Source organism: Opisthocomus hoazin, chromosome 28 (assembly GCF_030867145.1).
Source record: "Opisthocomus hoazin isolate bOpiHoa1 chromosome 28, bOpiHoa1.hap1, whole genome shotgun sequence".
Classification (NCBI taxonomy): Eukaryota; Metazoa; Chordata; class Aves; order Opisthocomiformes; family Opisthocomidae; genus Opisthocomus; species Opisthocomus hoazin.
Window position 1 is genome coordinate 2,819,149 of NC_134441.1, and position 20,103 is coordinate 2,839,251.

A 20,103-nucleotide genomic window follows, 5' to 3' on the forward strand; every position below is an offset into this window, starting at 1 on the left:
GTTTCTCAGAGTTAGCATCTGAAGCGTGGGACTGAGCTCTTTCAGATCTAGAGAATGTTTTCTGGTTCAGAGGTTACCAGGAGAAGGTTCTTCAGTGTCACAGCAAATAGGAATGAAAGTCGAAGTGCAGTACCTAACTGAAAAGTGGAACAGTTTCAAGTATCACAAAAAAGCAGAGCTGAAGAAGAGAAGCATGTGGTAATACCGCGTGTGGTAATTCCTGAGAGCTTCAGATCAGCCCTTGCAGTACATCAGTATTTGAGCTTGAGTGGGATTGCGGAAATACTGCGCAGTGATCAGAGTTTTGTTCTCTTTCCACTAACAAGCAAAAGTAGAGGACCCCGGGAAGCTGTGTCCAAAGTTGGATTGCATTTTTTTTCCGAGGCTGCAGAGCATCCAGCTGAAATCCGGGCCCTCTCCATGCGGTGTGGCTGGAGCAATGGCACTGGAAGAGCTGTCAGCTGGAGTGTGACTTGCACGGTGAACCTTTCCTGCTCTGTTCTGGCACATCCTCAGTATGGGCTAAAGCAGTTGTGAGCAGTGGATGTGTCCCTTGGGGACAATGCCAAATGTTAGTGGATGGCTCTCACGCAAGCCAGGCTTGTAGTGAGTGCTGGGCAGTACACATCCACCCAGGTGGGAGGGAAGAACCAGGACTCCTGTCGATTTATTGCCTTGAAAAGAGAGGCCTGGAGCACAAATGCTCACGGCTGCGGGCCCCCGGCCAATGGGTTTTGCTTAGCTCGTTGGGTAAGTATCCCTATAGCAACAGAAAATGATCTGCCCTCAGAGGAATCACTGTAAAAACAGTCTGTAATCAATTTTTACACTTGATGGCACTTCAGAATGAATTTGTGTTTTTTTCATAGAGCTTTTGGGTTTAAACAAGCAGTTGTTCTAATTGCTCATTGCTAGAATAGACTTCCATGCCACTTTATTTTGAGTAAATGCCTTGAAATGTATGTTGCGCAGTTATTGCTCCATGTCTGGAACATAGCAAAGCCAAAACATTGTCTGTGTGACTTAATGAGAAAATGAATTAACAGACTCCTGCATGCCTTCCCCCAGGCTGCGCTGCCGTTCCCTCTGGGATGAGAAAGGCTCACGTTTGATGAGAGAAGTGAGACTTCTATTAGCCGGAGTGTTGGGGTGGAGCAAAATATTAAAATCTTCCAAAATTCATTTACAGCTTGTTTTCAAACCCTGCTTTTATAGCTCTGGGTGCAGTCATTCGCTGTACAGCGGTCTCAATCTTTTTTTTCCTTTGCTTTGTCTGTCCAGTCCTGTCCTTGGTGATGTAAAGCACCTGTGGGCAGATGCTGCTGTCTGTGGGTACAATCCGCCTGTGGAACTGCAACGCTGCAAGCCGGCAGTGCGAGCGGGAGGACTGGAAAAAGCAGCCATGCTCTGGGCATGGACTGGTGCTCCAGCCGTGCCGTAGCGTCCTTGCCTTTGTGCTTTACTAGGCTGTCTTCTGGCCTCTGAATTTTTGCTCAGCCTTTGGGATTCCTTAATTTACATTTGTTGAATACAGCACCAAGTTGTCTGTATGTGAGAGGGGAGAATTTTTCTACTTATGGTGGTACAAACCAAAAGTGAGCTCAGACACTTTGGAAGGAGTTTTCCCCAAATAGGGACACTCGCCAGCCTTTCCCTCTCCTTAGGAAGGATAGTCCATAAGTGAGCAGTGCTCCTTCAGTGGCCGCTTGTGGAGCAAACCCCAGAGCTGTGAGCTGTTGTGTGCGCAAATGAAGTGAAATGGAAATAGGATGCTTGCAAAGGCTCCCAGGTAGATGGAGAAGAGCCCCAAATAACTAACTCCAGAGACAGAGTGATGACAAGATGAGACTTTCCATTAAGATGAAACGTCTTTGTGCTTTTGGCACCTCACAGGCTAGTCTTCTGTAAAATTTGTGGGGTTGTTTTCTGGGTCTGATCCTCCAGAGGACAGTGAATTTCCACGAGTGGTTTCTTGCATCATCTCGCTCAAAACCAGTTTCTGTATTTGTCAGCTTCAGGTAAAGAGCTTTGATTCTTGATAGGAGTCAAAGAGGAATGTTCCTGTTCCTTGGAAACCATCGACTTGTACGTGTCCTTGCTAGGCTTTCAGAAATACTTCATGTAGTAATTGAGGACCAGATTTTCTAAGGTATTTTAGGTGTCTCAAGTAACAAGCAGTGATGCGCGGCGAGAGTGTGAAAGTCCCTAAAGGTATGTAATTGCCTGAGAAGGCAGATAAATGTCTCATCTACTGTGGAGATTGTTGAAAGTGCCTCCCACCGAGTGTCTAACTGCAGTTGACGTGGTCTGAAATCAATGGAATTATGTGCCAGAAGTGCTCTCGGGGCCTTTAGAACTATCTCTCTTGGTATCTAGTTACATCTTCAGCTATTTAAACTCTTTGGAAGTCTGACTTTATATTGCACTCCTTGTTTTATCACTGTAGGTGAAAGCTGAGGGGTTTTGTCTTGTGTAAATGACTGGAATTTCTTCTGTGTGGGGTGGTTGTTTTTTTTTGTTTTCCCCCAGCCCTCTTCTCCCTGTGCATGAGAGCTGGTAACTGAGGAGCCAGATGGCTCTCTCAACCCGTGCTAACACTGACAGCCACTGGATGATGACAAAGAATATCTTCGATCTTTGGGAGCTTCAGTCCCTGGCTTTTACCACAACCTTGAACTATGCCTATTGATAAGCCTTCAGATTGGCCAAATTTTATTTTGGTTCTCATGACTTGGCTTGCTTTTTGTTTTGTTTTTTTTCCCCTCCACGTTTGTATTTAGTTGGCTCTCTTCTTACCGTCTTTACCAAGGACTTACCAACTTCTATTTCACCTTTTAAATGAAACTCCTGCTTCTAAACCCTGTCTCTAAAAACATAAAGATGTTCTAACACTTTTTAGCAATTTTAACCAACCTTCTCTGCTATCTTTGCCTCTTTACCTCTGTTTCTTCTTTATGCTGCAGAAGATACTAACCTGATATCAGGCTTTGATGCTCCTGAGGGCTCTGAAAAAGTGACAGAAGATGAGTTTGACCCAATTCCAGTGTTGATATCCAAAAATTCACAAGGTAAGCCAGGATGTGGGTGTGAAGAAGGGAAGGAAAAAGGAAAACAGTGAACATAAATTAGTTCTGGGGCAGTGGTGCTGCAGCACATGTGAAATAATGCAAATCATAAACTGTAAGATACTATCGTTGCAGTATTTAGTGAGCTTAGTCTTTCTCTGATTTACTTTAGCCTAGAAATTTCTCTAGATTCTCTGTTTGTGGGAAGATTGCATGTCCAAAAAGATACTAGACGTGCAAGCATCTTTAGGTCCCGTGAAGTAATTTCTGCCAGTCTGCCAGGCAGGGCACCCAAATACCCCTGGCTAAAGTGTAATGGAGAACTGTCTTCTCCGACGTTCTTAGTTACTGTTCAAGCCGACAGAAGGAAGTCCTTTGACTTTAAGTGAACTTGGCACGAGGTGCGAGAAAGGGAGATGATGATAATCCTTTATAACTCTGAAACTCCTGCTGAAAGTGAGTTTTTTCACTTCCGACTGATGTCTTTCAAAGACATCGGTTGTGGGAACTGAGTGTGAGAATTTTGGCAGACGCCACCCAACTCCTTTGAAGAACTTTGAGAGGTCAGAAACCTTAGGACAGAGACCGGGAAGTTTCTCGTTTTACAGCATTCCTGTCACCTAGATCGCACTGATGTGGATCTTTGCAAACAGTTTCAGTTTTATGTAGGGTTAAGTCTAAGAAGCAGCACTGTTTCCTTAAAAGAAATAATAGTGCTGCATTTTGTAGCTCTTGGAGGGACAGAAGCAGGCAGCGTTTTGCAGGCTGGTCAGTCGAAGAGGTCTTCTCTCTGCAGTCACTCCGCTGAAACGTTTTGCTTACAGCTTTCAGTATGCTAACATAGGTTTAAAAACATACTTCAGGGCTCCCTTTTTTCTTTGTTTGTTTTTTTTGGTCTTTTTTTCTTTCACTTTAATGGTAGAACTTTTTTGAGTTCCGCAACTCCCATTTTTGTTTACAGCAAGAATGTGCTGTACACCCACTTTGCATCTAATGCTAGCTTTCAAAGAGTGACGCTCGTTAGAAAGAGTTCTCAGACATTAGAAACTCTGCTCCTGCTGAAAGCCAGGGAAGATTTCTACCAAAGTTGGGCCAAGATAGGCTACCTTGAAGAAAGAGGAGCAGCTTTCCTGCAGGATCAAAGCACCAGTAAGAGAAAGGCCCGTGACAGCTCAGCTCTCTTTGGAGTAGCTGGCAACTCAAAGATTCTCTTAAAGCAGCAACTCATTTTCAGGATTTAAAACTCTGAGCAGTCCTTTGTATAAGCTGTGGGATTTCTTGTCACTGCTTTATAGATCCTTTAGTAAGGACAGAATTCTGCAGCTTGGATGTAAAGCCTGGGAAGAAGAAATGGTTTGCAGAGATTTGTTGGCTGCTGTGATGTTTTTCTGTGCGAGTCTAGCGAGCTAGGTTTGGGGGGGTGGGGAGAGGGTGGAAGAGCAAGGAAGGGAATGTTGTTGCTATCATGATGCAAGTAATGAGAAGAGCTTGAGCAAATTTTCTGTTTTGCTTTGACTTTTTTCTTGCTTGCTTGCTCTTGAACATCTGAAACTGTCGTGTGTGTGTGTCCTGTTCAATACTGAATTCCTATCTCTCACACTTTCAGGTGGGCATTCTAGAAACAACAGTGGAAGCTCTGAGTCCAGTCTTCCCAACATAGCCAGGTCTTTACTGCTGGTGGATCAGCTCATAGACCTGTAGCAGTGACACAGTAGCAGACGCAGTTTCTGTAACGTACCTATTCTCCGTTTTTATTTCCAGAAGAGTTACCTTCGGTTGTGGTTCTTTTGGGCTTTTTCTTTTTTTCCTTAATTAAAAGAAAAACAAATCTGTCAACAGGAGACAGTCACCCACCTTTCCCCCTGTCTTCCCATGTCCTGGGAAAGATTCTGTCTCAATTTTCCAGGTAGTCCTCTCTCAAGTTGGTAAAAACCCGTTGTGGTTCCTTCTGCACCTGTCTTTGCTAGCCTATGTCTAAAGGGAGCACCGTCCTTAGCCACCCTGCTGAGATGTACACATAGCACCATGGAAAGCCTAACTGTAAATTAATTAGATAACCGTAGCTGATGTATGAATCCCTGCGTACAACAGGCTCCTTTCTCCTTAGAGTAGTGCGTGAACAACTGTGTTTCAATCTTTGCGTTTGTGTTTTTGGGTTTGGTTTTTGTTTTGTTCCCATTTTCTGATGAATGGGCAAGAGGAAGGGGACGGGTGAAATTGGGAGGGATGTCCCTTTCCTGCAGAAGACAGGTTAGGAGAGCTGATGTTTGAGTTGCTTCAGAGGAGGAGAAAGCACCGAATTCCTCTGAAGTAGTCTTGCCTAGTACCTCTGGTGATGGTGCCTCTGAAGAGAGTTTTCCGGACTGCCCCCAGCTAATGGTTTGCTGTTTAAGAATCCTGCTTGTGAATGAACTGCGCTTCCCTAAGTGAAATAGAACACGGTTTTGAACCAAATACATGTGAGTATGGCTGTGACTAGCATTTTGTTGATCTTTTTTGGATGGCAAGGGCATTGTGGCAGCAGCAGATGTATTTTCTGTGACTTCTTTTCTGTGTTTGACTGGAAAAAAAGAAAATCCCCCCAACCTACTGTAAATTGTGTATGAAACAAATTGTCCTACAGTTGTTTGTCTATTTTTAATCCTGGTTTTAGTCAAGCATCTGGTATCTGTTCTGGGTTCCCCCTTTTCTCTTGTAACTGCATATAGTGCAAACCAGTTAAGTATGGAACCATTTGTTTCAGTAGACAAAGATGACTGTGGGCTTTATTCCACTCTTCGGTCTTTGTGGAACAAGCATGCACTTGGTTCGGATGGTTTGAAATAAGTGCTGCTACAACTTGGTGGGTTTTACCTTTTCTTTCTCCCTTCACATGCTTAGTTTGTCAATTAGCTGGATACGCTAAACTTGTTTTCATTGGCTTACGGTCATGAAGTCCGGAATTTCTATCTTGTATTTGAAAGCTCTTTCTGAACAGAAGGACTCTTCCTCTGTAGTGGAATAATTAATAGCTTATTGCTAACCTTGTGTATGTGTACGTAGCTGTATTAGTAAAAGTGCAGTTTCCCATGTGCGAAAGTATGAACGACTGAAATGTGTATGTACTGACCTCTCGCTAAGAAGGAAAGAAATCAAAGTTCGTGACTACTCCTTTCCTATCTCCAGTCTCTCCGCTATCCCCCTGCCCCAACACTTAGTTTAACAAATTCTGTAAATAGAACTACCATCGATTGTGTCTGCTCTACATTACTCTTCTTTTAAAACCTACACTTAATAATAAAAGTATTGCTTAAGTGTGTTGTATCATTACATGTGTATACTGCACTTTCCAAGAGGAGCTTTACATGAGAACTATGGAAATGACCTTAGTAAAATTGTGGATAGAACTTTATTATTTTTTTGTTTTATATTCCTAAAGCACAGGCAAGCTGGACTGGAAAACATGAAGATGTTATAGATAGAAAGTTATTGTATAGTCAGATACTGAGATTATATGAAAAGAGAATGGATTTTAAAAAGTAACCATCTACTGTATATTAGAAACAAAGATTTCTGTGAATTAAAGTACTTTTAAAGAATGTTTAAGATTTTAAATCTAATGGCACTTGTTCAAGGGTTCTGGAAAAACTTATAAATGCACTGGGTTGTTAATAATGCTATTAAATAAGCAGATGTGAACGTTTATTGCTTTTTCAAGAGCTATTCATGGATCTGGGTGGGGAACACAATACAATGGAAGCATACGTTTTGAGAGATGTCTATTATCTAGACCTTCATCAGAAAATATTTACCACTTCCTTGCAAAATGAATGGAAAATGCAAGAGAGATGAAATGAGTGGATATCTGGGATTAATTTTAAGCTCTCAAAAATGTGACTGTCCTACGGGCGGTACGTTGGTTTTGGTGCGCTGCTCAAAAGTTGAGGAGTTTGTGTGAAAGCTGCTGCTGGGAAGGAACAAATTGAACTTTTATCCAGTGTTGGCACGAGAGACGTTTGGTACCCAGCATTCCCAAAACAGCGGAAGAACGATTCTCTTGTAGCTGTGGTTGGAGCCGCAGGAGATGTTTCTGTCCCCTTGTAAGGTTTGTAGGGTCAGGAGTTGTTAAGTAGCAGAATCCAAACCTACAGTCAGCAAGATGACAGCGGAATGATTCTCCTCTGTCTCTGGAATGTGCTGTTCCTCCGTGTCAGGGTGACAGAGGAGCCTTTCTGCCCTAACAGGCTGGAGCTTGTAGTCGTGTGTTTGGCCATAACTGTTTTGATGGATCCTCCTGATAGATACTACAAATGCAACCACAATACAGGGAGCAATTTCCTTTCAAGCCAAGGCTGTGCTTGGATGCACGAATAAATTCCGGTTTTGAGGTGGCAAGGTGTTCAAAGGAATAGCTGGAACTCAGATGTTGGCTCTCACTCACTCAGAGGGGGCTTGGGTTTTGAACTGCCCTTGCCTTTGGAAATCTCCCCAGTTCATCTCTTAATCGGATGAGCACAAGTCTCGCACCCACAATTCAGAGATCAGCAAATTTGTGTTGTATCTGACAATATCTGCTGTGTTGAGAGCATCTGCCCCAAAACCAGAAGGTGCTGTAACTTCCTGAATTCTGGCTGTCCAAGTCTTCACTGGGTGTCCTGGGACTTGACCAAGCGTGAAGGACTTGGCCATGGCTGCAGGCACTGTGCAACCTGCTGGCGAAGTCTGAGAGATGGGTGGGAGAACCTTAGCGCTGGTGGCTTCGTGGCAGGCCTTCTGCATCGTCTCACAGCTCACTTAGCGCAAGCCAATGGCAGCTTGAGTGAATCTCTGTGTAGAGCAAAATGATTTTTAGATGGGACTTCTTGTCAATGAATGATGATGATGGTATTCCTCAGCCTGACAGCTCGCAGGATATTGCCTCCAGTGACTTTCCAAAACCACCTTATTTAAAAATCAATTAAAAAAAAAAAGTTGTTACTACAATGAACATTCAGATGTGATTCAGGCCACAGACAGAGTTCAGCAAGTTTTGGGGTATCCAAGCAAATGGAAAATGTGGAACGTGTGGGCCTCTGACTACAGAAAATGTCACATGGCGTGCTGCAGTAGTGTCCAAAGTGTGCGTGTGTGTCTGTATGGAGTAAGTTATTTTCTTTTTAGCCAATACATTTTCTAGTTCAGGAACTCTCATGGGAATCCGTCGAAGTTGGCAGTGGCTGGTGTGGATGTGGGGGAAGCGTGAGTGTGACGTGGAGGAGTGCTCTCATGAATGAGGCTTGTCGGTCTGCTCGGTTACCGGTGATCGGGTGAGACTAGTTCCCGTGACTTCGCTTCGAGGTGTGTGGGCACTGCACATTAAAACTGCAGCACTCCAGCAGGAAACATAGGCTTGGGAGGAAAAAAACACGGGTTTTTCTTTATTTATTGTTTGTTCCTGTGTAGTCTATTTCCATAACTGAAAGAAGCTGTGCTCTGGGGACAGCCGTGCCTACGCTTCGGAGCGCAGACTCCATGCAGAGCATCGGATCTCGTCATTCCTTCGGAGAAAGGCTGGGTTGCTTGGCTCAGGTTGTTTTAAGGACACTGCTGATGTGTGAGGCTTGTGCTCGTGCCCTCCACAGAAGGGAGTTTAACCCCTAGAAACTCGCCTTATGTTTTTCTCAGACGGTCACAGACTGCATCTTAAAAATAGCTTGCATGCGTAACGCTTGGTTGTGCGCAGTGCGAATGAAGAGAGAGCCAAATGATGCTGTTAGTCTCCAGTGGGTCAGTCTCGTTGATGAGCTGCTGGAACAGTGTGTGGGGTTGGTGTGTTTAACACCTTCCCTGTCTCACGCTGGATGGTGCAAATGACCGTACAAGTGTGCCAAAACCAGAACATTAAATTCCTTATCTTCTGGAACCGAAGAACCCTCGATCTGCTCCCAGATCTGCCACTGTGTGGTGACTTTGGGCAGAAAGACGTAATTCTGCTGTCTGGATTGTTGTCCAGTGACGTAGGAATGGTGGTGCTACCCTCGGTGTTCTGCTCTGGTACCTCCTCCCTCAAAGCCCTGTGTGGGGGCAGTTCTGTGTTGTCTAATGATACTGCTTCCAGGAAATGGAATAGAAGAACTCCGCCGTTGCAAGAAGGAAGGAATGACAAGTCTTCTGACCCTTTATAAACGCAAAACTAGTAATCTTGTATACTAGTAATTGTGCTGATTTTTAGCTACCTGTTACCATACGTTGAGACCTTCCTGAATTTGGCTTGATGAAATCAGGAGAGTTATTTGGTGGAAGAGAAGCTTTAGACTCTAGGAATGCCTCTGTTTCCCCTGACGTTCTTGTTTTGGGCTCTGCTCCAGAAATGAGATCATCAGCTTGGTGACTGCTCTGTCTCCTTGCAGCCCCCTGTAATAGGAAGAGTAAACCTTTTATAGCTTTCCTGACAGTTATTTTGGCACTTTGCCACTTCAGTGCACTCTTTTCCTTAAAAGATGGAGGAACTCCATGTGTCAGTGCTGCAACTGCGGGGGTAGATGGTCTTTTCTTCAGGTTGCTGTCTGAATACATGCAGGGTGTATGCCTAGGGTACCAACCCAGAAGTGGTTTTACTACTAAGGTTCTCCATGCAGAAAGGGATCCTGAGTATGGTTTAAGAATTCTTTCTTTAGTACGTACATCTGACCCTGGAATAACAACTTATACATGAATGTACAAGAGTCGGGAGAAACCTTGTCTATAAACTTAAGGATTTTATGCTGTACAGCCTGCAGCTGGTAGGAGTGTGTGTGTGTTAAAACCTGAGCATTAATTGAAGTTGTAGGGGATGCTTCCCCATGAAGTAACACACAGATGGCAGGAGTCCGGAGGAGGAGGGCGCGAAAGAGGCAGCTGCCCGTTGACAGCGTCCATCTTGGCATGGGCAGGTGTTAGGAAACGCTGCCTCTGCGAAAGAGGCACCTCTTTCTGCACGAGGGGTTGGGGGTGCTTTGTCTGTTGATTCAAGCAAACCATCTGCCTGGATCTTTTCAGGGCTCTTGCGTCGCGTGCCCTTGGTGCGGATGGGAGCCGAGTCAGCGCAGAGAAGGGGCAGGGCTTCAAAGAAAAAGGCACTGTCTCAGTTTCGCGAGATTTGTCCTTTACCCTCACGCTGTTAGCAGCTCGTGGAGTGACCCTTTCACACAGAACAGAACTGCCGTGCCTTTTCATGTGACATGGTCCCTCGAGTGCTTCAGTCTTGCTGGTCTCTGATCTCAGACCTGCCGAAGCATCCATCGGCACTGGCTAACTTGTATTTTCTGTCATCCTAAAAGCTGTGCAACCTGTGCCTCTGAAACGTTTGTCTGCAAAGCCTGTAGCTGTGGCTGCTTCTGGGAACAGGCTGACCTTGTCTCATTACCTCTAACCTGACCTTTACACAGAGGGGTCTAGGTTTTTTTGTTTGATAGCAGATTTCAGTGTCTAAGCATAGCTCAGACTTTTTTTTAACATGCAGGATTAAGACCTGTGATAGGAGATGTCTAAGCTGCTGCCTAGTTAGGCGTGCACCCAGATGTTAGCTGAAGTAACATGCTGGCATGATGTCGTCTTCCTTGTTGTAGTGATGCTGCCATAGCTCCTTCTGGGGCTGTCCTTTTGCTTTCTGCCAAGAAAACAAACTGAGGGAACCCAAGAAGGTGGGAAAGAAAAGGTGCCCGAGGTCATTTACTGTGGGATGGTGTCTGGAAGCCAGGTCTTCCTCCTTCAACATCAGAAAAGTAGAACATGGGAATGTAGATAATGTTCCTCTCTTATCAGTAAATCCCCAGGCTTCTCAGGTCACCCAGGTGACTCTTGAAAGAGAAAATTGGGATCGAATGACTGGTTTGTGCTGCTGTTGCGAAGAGTGGGTCATCGGTTTGCGTTGGCAGAACGTGCACCATGATAAATGCCTTTTTCCTCTCCTTGTTTTCCTGCACGCTGTATTTCAGTGAGGAGTGGGTATTTCGGAGGCGTTTGCGTGACGTGGCAACTGGTCTTGCTCTGCTTCAGCCTGCTCAACATCTCACAAGAATACCTGGTAAATACATAACCAGCCTCCTGGGAGAAAGCGGCACCGCAGTTGCACTGTTCCTGTAATCTGAGATTAGCATCTAAGGTTAAACCATTGCTGACAGCATAGGCTTCAGGAAAGCTAGATAGTATTTTTGTAGAGTAACTTATAAAATGTGCACATATCTACACTGTCTTGATTTAGCAGTGTAATGTATCTAAGCGAATAGTCTCCCAATAAATACCGATTTTGATGCCTAACGAACGACTGCTGTGTCTTTAATTGTGAGAAGTGACTGAAAAGGGGTTAACTCACGTGCGCCTACGAACTTGATCATGAAACGGTGCCTTGCGGGCTGCGATGGGTGTGCAAACGGGAGTGGTTAACCTGGGCAGAGTTTGGATGTGAGGACGCTGTTCTGTCACAGCAGGGTGGGTTGGTTAGTACCTCGCTTGTCCGTCGGTCAGGGGATACCAACCTACCTGCTTACCCTCCTCGATCTTCCTGCAATTCACGCTGCTTAGTTTTCATGTGCCTTTTTCCTATCCTCTTGCTAACACGAGTCCAATGACATACTCCTAACCTGCCAATAGTTCTTTGAAGGTAAGATGTCTTCTGTTCTGTCTGTGTGAGTCGTAAGGGAAAACCAACCTCATCCTGGGCTCTTGTAGCTGGAGAAGAGCAGAACAGCAAGCCTCTCCCCGCACTGTCTTGTTGCACTAAGACAGAAGCAAGCCAGATCATTGCAGTTGGGTTAGATACTGATTTGAAGCCATGGTATGGATTTTTTAAAATCATTTGTTTTGCAGTGGTTTAAAATAATGCTGCTGTATTACCAGGATTCATGAAAAGCTGCAGGCTGACCTTCGTTCTTTGAAATGTGTATGCTGTTTTACCAGACTGTAGGGCATCCATGTGTATTTTACATGCCTGAGTGAATTCCACGTGTCCGTGGGATGGCTCACAGAAATAGAGGCGGTGCCAAGCTGTGTATCTGCTTATAGGGCAGACAGTGAGCAGCAGCACAGAACGAAATGACAAAACCTTTCTGCTTGCTGGAGCTTCACTCCAGGCAGCAGTGTCACAAAGTGAAAACCGCTCTGATGGTGGCCGTCGTCGTGGGTGGCAGAGAAAACCTTGAGGAATGGTGCTGAGCGTGCTGAGTGTGCCCATTTGTGTGTCCAACATCTTCCATCTCTTTCTGAAAACTGGTACTTGTGGTGTCCCCGCGCTGCGAGCAGCGTCGAGTTGTGTGTTGTAAATACCTCCCCAGCATCCTTATTTTATTTCATTTGCCCCCCCAATCCTTCCCATTTTCCATGCGTGGTGGTGGTTTCAATCTCAATGGCATGACATTTCTTGTGTAATACGTACCTTTTGTTCTTGTTTATGACTAAGGAGATGGAGCTCATTGAGTAACGCTCTTCTCTTGCATTTTTAGGTCTGCAGAGGGATCCGGCCCTATTCCCAGTTGTAGCTCTTGAACTCTGTAAAGGATCTTCTGGCAGTGATGGACTTGCTTTGTACAAGGGTCAGTCTGAGGTACTGGAGGTGAAAGCACAGCGCAACGCGGAGTCAGACTACTTGACAAGAGATGGTCCTTCAAGCAACAGCTCCTTCTACAGCAGCGAAGGAGAGGGGACAGACCACGAAGGAGATATTTTGGATTGCAGCGGGTCCAGGCCTTTACTGATGGATTCGGAAGAGGAGGAGGAAACCTGCAAGCTGTGTGCAGGGTTCCTGCAGTCTGCGCCCAGGGAAAGACGTGAGGCCCCCAGAGAAGACCCCCACTCCCGGTCTTCCCAGACTAGAGCAGGGGAGACTTTGTTCCCCGCCTTCCAGTCGCACACCGGGGAGGTTTTTAACGAGCCAGATGTTTTTGCCACAGCTCCTTTCCGAAGCTCGAGAAAAGTGCCTGATGAGGTGGATGTCTTTACCAAAGCTCCTTTTATCTCTAAGGGCAATGTGGCTCTTAAACATCCGGAAGAAGCAGATGTATTTCTGAGAGCCCCTTTCACTAAAAAGAAAAGCATGGAAGAGCTGACTTCTCATAGTATGTCTAAGGAACTGTTTGCACCGCCCGTTTTCCTAAGTCAAGGAGGTGATGTCCAACACAGAGTTAACCCGATGTTCCCAAGCCTGGATTCAGCAATGCATGGGCCCACGGCCTCGGCCAGGTCTGCATATCCCACTGCCGGGTTTACTCAGCCAAGCAATCTTCATCCCTCTCCTGTAAAAGCTGCGGAGACCCAGGAAAACATCTCTTCTCAAGGCGTGCTGCAAGAGCAGGGTGGCGTGCCCGGTGAGAGAAACCAAGGAGGACACACGCTGCCCCAGGAAGCCGTGCTGGGCTCCGTGGTTAACAAACCTTTCCGTCCGCAATCCTTGTCCAAATACTCCCGTCACTACAGCCCAGAAGATGGGCAGGGTCTCGAAGTCAAGCCCATAGCTGCTTACAAAGTGGTTTCTCAGACCAACAGACAGGTGATAGCAGGATCTGTCTCGGTTGGCCCTCTGTCTTCCAGGACTACAGAGCTGCCCGGCGGGGATCCCTTTGCTTCAGCACCGTTTCCTTCCAAAGCGGGAAAGCAAAAGCCTTAATTTGCTGTGAGCTGGGAGGTGTGCTTCCCGTAGGACCACCTCTCACCGGACCTTGAACCTCGTAGTTGAAATGAATGACATAGCAATATATATATATATAAAATAATTATTATTTTTTGGTCAGAACTCTATTTGCAGTGATATATAGTTGAACCATTTTAAGTTATGTTAGCCTGAATGCCTGGCTCTCAGGATCTGCATATTCTTTTCAGTTGCTTCTTACCTTCCTCCTCTCACTGTCTTCCCTCCCGTTTATTTTGTAGATGCTTTTCCAAACCAGTAATATTCCGTATTTTCTGGTCCTGGCTGGGGAAATGCATTATAAGATGAATTAAAAGGTTTATTAATTACAGAGCAAGTCAAGCGGGACTTGCTAGTGCTCTGGAAAGGAAGTGATTTCACAGGTTAAAGGGTTATTGCAAATTCTTTCCTATCAGTGGGGGCTTGTAGAAGAGGGCAAGGCTGTGTATTCCTGCTGCTTGGCAGCGATGGCAAACCTGGCAGCCATGGCTCCAGAGGGATTCTGTCGTGTGTGTTGGTAGGTTATGTGCACACCGAGTGCTGGTGAAGTCTGGTGCCAGCTTTGGGATGCGAGCAGAGCCGTGGCATCGCGCGTGCAGCATTTCTTTGCTCGCTGCGGTGTGCAGCACGTGGAAGTGCTGCTGTCGGGGGGCCTGCGCCGGTGGAAGGACTCGTGGTGCCTTCAGTCGCTTGTCTTGCAGACTCTCGGGTGCACAAACATCAGCAAAGCAACCTGTCAGGCTCTTACTGTTGCTGTTTGTTTGAAGAATCGAATGATCAGGCAAAGCTTTCATTTTTACATGTGTATTTTCTGTTTGGTTTATGCCAAAGTGTAGGACCGGGAAATCTGCTTATCATGTTGTGAAGGCAAGAGCCGTGCATTTTTACAGTATTAAAAATATGCCTTATGGAAAAATTTATTATGCAAACAGCTCGATAGATGTCCTGATCTACATACCTCATCTGGTGTCATTCAGCGTTGGCTGCAATCCGGTTAGACTGATTTGTCCTAGTAGAGAACTTGATTCTGTATTTGTAAATTCTCTCTTTTCTTTTCCTGTCGATTAAGGATGAACCTAAACAAAATCCCTTCACGCTTCTTTGGTAACGTTTGCTCTACTTCCAAAATACTGTGATTTCTCCCGGATTCCCAAAGGGAAAGACAACTTCTTACCGTTTGTTCTTTCATTGATGTAGTGAATCCCAGTATAGTGCTTGGAAGAAAAATCACCCGGGCAGTCACGGCTGGCAGCTGAGCAGAAACAAAGCACCCTTTGCTCCCCTCTCTTTTCACTAAGATAAGACAGAGATAGGAGTGAAACCTCCCATCTTTATTTTGAAAAAAAAAAATTATGGTTGCGTAAGTTGTCTTGGGTCTCCTATTTCTGGCCTGCAAAGGCTACGTGTGTTGACTGGCTTTCAAAATACCTGGTTATAGGGACTCTGTGGGCTCCAGTCACCCTGGGTGCAGTGCTCCTTCCTCCTAGCAGTGTTGGAGCTGCAGAATGTCTCCCAAGAAAAATTTGTGGTGGTTTTTTTTCTGAGGACTTGACATCTATGGAAAAAAATCCCCGTTGACTGCACTAGCATCTGGCGAGTCCCTTAAAAGCCTTGCGGTGACCATTTCCCAAGGGAATTTGTTTGTTATCATGTGAGCTGGAGCTGTGTGCCGAGGGTAAAGGACATATTTTGCGTTTGGGGGTCTCCCACGAGTGGCTCTGAGGTCTCTGGGCGTTTGCAGGAGAATTGTTGGAGCAATGGGTAGGTTGCTGAGGTCAGGACCGGTCGTAGGTAGAGCAGGTTCCTGCCCTGCCCGCTTTTTGATGTGTTGGTACTCCGAGAGAAAGTACTGCGAGGACTGTCATGCTGAGAGAGGGAAGGAGCAGCCGGAGCTGCTCCCAACTCGCCAGTCACACCCTGCAGAGCTTCTGCAGCCAAAAATAGACTTCAGTCTAGTTTTGTGGGGGGAAAAAAAAAACATGACACCACCTCCAGCACATAGCTTTGTCCGCTGTCCAAATAATAAGCATTAAAGGAATGCAGCAGGCATATTAAAGATACGTGTGAAGGCTGCTTAAGCAAAGCAGAACATTGCACAGTCCGGGGCTGACTCGCTGCTGACTGCTAAGCCCGGCAGCGTAAGGGGAGGATGGATGGAAAATAACTGAATGCCGGGAGCTGGCTAGCGAAGCATCTGCAAATAGGAGTTACCGCCTGCTCCATGTTTCCTTTCCCCTCCCTGAATTCAGTTCCCCTCCAAAATATCTCCGCTTGCAAGAGATGAGCCAAATGTTCTGCTGGACGTGCTCGGCGTGGGGATTGCCTGGAAGGGAGAGGGAGAAGCTTGGACTGAGGACTTAAAGCCCTGGGGCGGGGAGGGAGAATACTTGAAAGCAAGGAGGCCACGTTGGCTTGCACAGCCCAGTTGCTGGCAACTAGTGACTTGCTGAGCCCGGGTCAGGTCGAGTTGTGTGGTGCTGGGAACCTTTTGCCCTGCTCTGCTACGCTCGGAGTTAAGTAATTATTGGTGCATACTCGTGGTTTAGTGTTTTTTCTGTCCTCTCTCACCAGCTCTTGAAAACAGAAGTACTGTAAAGAAATTTCTGGGTTTCCCTTGAGGTGTTTCTTCAGGAAAGCTGAGGCTGATGTTTGTTGTGTTCTGTTGTTGTTGAGTTTTCTGTTTAAATATATACCCTAAAGGTGGTTGTTGTTTTGAATATGTACCCCCCCGAGTCGGTCGTTGCTGGATTGGATCCGTGAGAGAGGCCGAGAACGGCTGTGAGAGCAAACTGTGAATTCGCGGGATCCCAAGGAGACCAAGCGTGGGGGCCCAGATTTGTTTCCGTACACACCCTGTGTCATGGCCGTGCGTGCAGGCAGGAGCTGTTTAAAATCGCTGTGGAAGGTGCTGGAAGGGAGGTCAGGCCCCGGTGCAGGGATGTACCTGTGGAACAGGGAGATGCTTTGCTGGAGCGAGTAGGTACCGTGTATAAGTAAGATGTGGGTTCAAGGTGTTACCTCTGCTAACTGGATTTGGGTTCTCCTTCCTTTCCCTAATTTTTACTTGAAAAATTGCTTTTGGATAATTCTGTGAAACTTTTTGCAACGCCGCGTGCAGGTCTCGCTTCGCTGATGCCGGTGAAGCAGTAGCCCGTTCGCCTTTGCGCTCGGAGCGGGGCCCCCTGCCATGCGTACTCGTGTCGGCGATGAGCTGCGTGTAGTTCAGACCTCGCTGTCCTGCGCTGCCAGCCGAGGGAGAAAGGGAAAAATCCACCAAGGCACAGCGAGGTGCGTGGGCTGTTACACAGCCCTGGGTCGGGTCGGGCTGAATTTCCAGCAAGCGTTTTGGCAGCTTTGATGTTCTTCAAGCACTTTACACAAAGAGCAAGCTAACCGCACCCCAGAAGCTAACGATCCTGCCGGCATACATCCAGTGCTTAAATGGTTTTAAATCTCTCCTGGGGAGCGGAGGCAGCTTGTTTGTATCTCAGCATGTGACCTACGAAGTAATGGGACTTTTGGTTATGGTCAGAAAACTGAATTTCAATGCCTGTTAGTCTGATAGCCTTCTCATTTCCAGCCTGTGTTCCTCCTAATCCTGTGCTGCCAGTACTGCAGCTTCAGCGTGATGAGTTGTAAGTGGAAATTTCATTTCTGTAGTCTCTGAAGCTTACTGATTTTAATGAATGTGGAAGAATGATGCTAATTGCTTTCTTTGCCACACCACCGGTGATCTTAATGAAATAAGACCAGTACAGCTTCAATATGGCAGTGTTTTGAAGTAAGTTTTCTGAACAGAACCACTGGTTTCATCGTTTTTTAAAGCTGTAGTAAATTCTGTTAACTGCCCTGGGTCCTTGTGCACGGCCAGGGGGCCGCAGTTATCGCTGCAGTCCTGCGACAATCTTAGATTCGTGCTGGGAAAGCGACTGGTTCTTACCCATTGCCACCTTCAGCTTGAATGCACTGAAAGTCTCTCTTCAAAGCGATTAATCGGAGTTTCTGCATGAAAAAAAAATAAAAAGGCAGTTGGCTTGGCTCTCTGTGCCTCGCTGCTGACGTTTGTGCAGCGCATGTAAGGGGACCAGCCGCCGTGGTGTTAACCTGCGCTTCCCGCAGCCTGCCGCGGTGTTGTCGGGACTTTCGCCGTGTCTCCTCTCCCTTCCAGCCAGCCCAGCACTCGTCAGACGTGGTGTTAAGTTTACAACCTTGGTCTCTTGAAGCCAGAGCACGCTCAATCCGTGATGCACACAACGCGTGGAGCACGTAGGTGCCGTTAAGCTCGTAGCAGCGAAGCGGTGCAGGCGATCGTGACGCGCGGTGCCTGAAGCACGCCTTCCGTGGGGCTCGAGCAAGACTGAGCGAGATCTGTTTAATTGCTGAGCTCTCGATCACTCCAAAGTGGTAATCGGTTACTTTAACTCAGCTTCCACCAAAGACTCTTGTGTTGGGGAGTTGAATTTTTGTGCGGTTTTTTGTTGGTTTTTGTTTTCTCGTGGTGTTAAATCAAGGCCTTGCAGTACACCAAAAGACTCCAAAGCATTTTTACAGTAGTATCTTGACAGTGAAATCTTGTTCCAGTTCTGAAACACATTCCTGAAACCTGATCAGCTGTGTTAGTGTTTCTAAAAATAAGCCGTGGCCTGTAGTTTCCACTGTAGGTAGGGTGAATACTGTCACACACACCTAGAAATGCTCCCCTGTGAAGTCAGAGGGATGAGGATGATCCACTGTTCCCCGATTTCCCCCCCTCCAAAGGAAGAAATGACGGCTCGCAGGGGTGGGGAGGGCAGGGTGTGTGTTGGGGGCCAGCAGCTCCCATGGAGGATGCAGCGGCAGAACATCCCTCTGCGCCGAGTCCGGCGGCGAAACAAACTCCCTGGGTTCTGCGCGGAGCGGGAAGCCGGAGCTGGGAGCGTCCATGGCCTCCGCTAACTGTGACAAACAACCCGGGACTCGTGTCCCAAGAGCAGTGTTTCGTTTGCAGCGTCCTGCTACTGAGGGAATTCTTAGCGGTTGTGGAAGTCCCTCTGACTTGCAGATTTGGTGGAGTCAGATTTTGCACTCCGGGTGTGATCATCTGTGTTTTCTGGTAATGATGATGAAGAAACGTTTGAGTTGTGAACTTATGTACATTTTATTAAAACTGTATCTGATGACAATACCTCTTCTCCGCTGTGCATTCCTTGTCCCTTCCCCATGCGAAATGTTTTTGCTGGATACGATCTGGTTTTTAATCACAGAATTAATGAGTTCGTCCTGCCAAGGTACTGAATGCGGTCTGCCTGTAGTATTTTATCTGGCAGTTGCAAAGTCAAACTGATCTTGCTTCAAGCAGAGGCTTTAAGCAGTGGATATTCCGATTTACTGGAGGGAAACCTTCACGTCTGGGGCAATGCGACAGCTCCAGCCAGCGCCGAGCCATCGAGCCCTCCCTGCAAACCCAGGAGCTGCAGAACGAGCCCGTCCCCGGCGAGGGAATTGGCTGTACGTGAGCGAAACGGTCCGTGAGCCCCGGTGCTGAGCCGTGCACGCACGTGGGGACGCAGGGCTGTCCAGGAATGGGGTTTGGCAAAGCTCGGGGAAAACGTGCGTTCTGTGAGCGCAGCTGCCTGCCAGGGAACGGTGAATCCAGCGAGGAGTGGCTGGAAGGAAGGGCTGGAAGCTTATTTAAAGAACTTGGTTGGATTTTTAGGTTGTATTAGGTAATTATAAGAGCATAAGCAGCTATAATTGGCCTAATGTAAGTGACTTTCTGGGCCAAAATCAGCAGGAATATAATTGTGCTGAGGGGGGGAGAAGGCAGCTGTGGCACAGACACAAACTGGAACCTCTTCATCGTGCTCAAATTCCAGATGCTTCTCCTTCCTCCCTGGGAAGTCTTCCTCCCCTTGTTCCTTGTACAACAGCCCTGAACGTCGGCAGCGGCCGCCATCTGCAAAACCCAGAGCTTCCACCTCAAAGAGATGGTGGTGAAAACACACCCTTCTGCAGCCCCCGCCTCTGGAGGGTGTCTGGGCTAGATTTGCAATTTCTCGGGAGACTGAGAAGGTTTTTTGGGGTGTTCCTGGGCTCTGTGGTGAAACCTGGTCTGGAGGAAGCTGCTTCTGAGGCTCTCTGGTAACCCATGGCTGCCCTTGCAGGGGGTGACAGGGCGATGCCAGCGGCTGGGACAGGGGCAGTGCTGGTAAGAAATTAGCTGTTTAAAAATCAAGTGCTACCCTTGGGGGTGGTGATTTGGTTTTAGGGGGGGGGAAGTACCTCTATATTGATATTTTTAGGAAAAATACTGAGTGGAGGAAACGTCCCCTGGGCGGCCGGGGTGTGGCGGGGGCAGAGGCCCTTCCCGCCTCAGGCGCTGCGCGCCCTTCCCGCTCGCCGCCGCCAGGTGTCGCCCCCGCGCCTGAGCCGCGGCGGGAG

General features: G+C 47.0%; 1 protein-coding gene across 4 annotated transcripts in view; it reads left to right on the forward strand.

Moving 5' to 3' along the window:
• Positions 1-18,847, forward strand: part of AAK1 (AP2 associated kinase 1) — an 89,084-nt gene extending 70,237 nt beyond the window's left edge. For 2 of the 4 annotated variants that reach the window (XM_075444866.1, XM_075444863.1), the window contains one exon: positions 12,503-18,847. In XM_075444866.1, coding sequence (XP_075300981.1) covers positions 12,503-13,662 — 1,160 coding nt within the window. In that variant the 3' untranslated portion in view covers positions 13,663-18,847. Of the gene's footprint in view, positions 1-2,963; positions 3,069-4,671; positions 6,651-12,502 lie in introns of those variants that run through there. The other 2 variants (XM_075444864.1, XM_075444865.1) reach the window with 2 other exon arrangements.
• Positions 18,848-20,103: the final 1,256 nt, after the last annotated feature.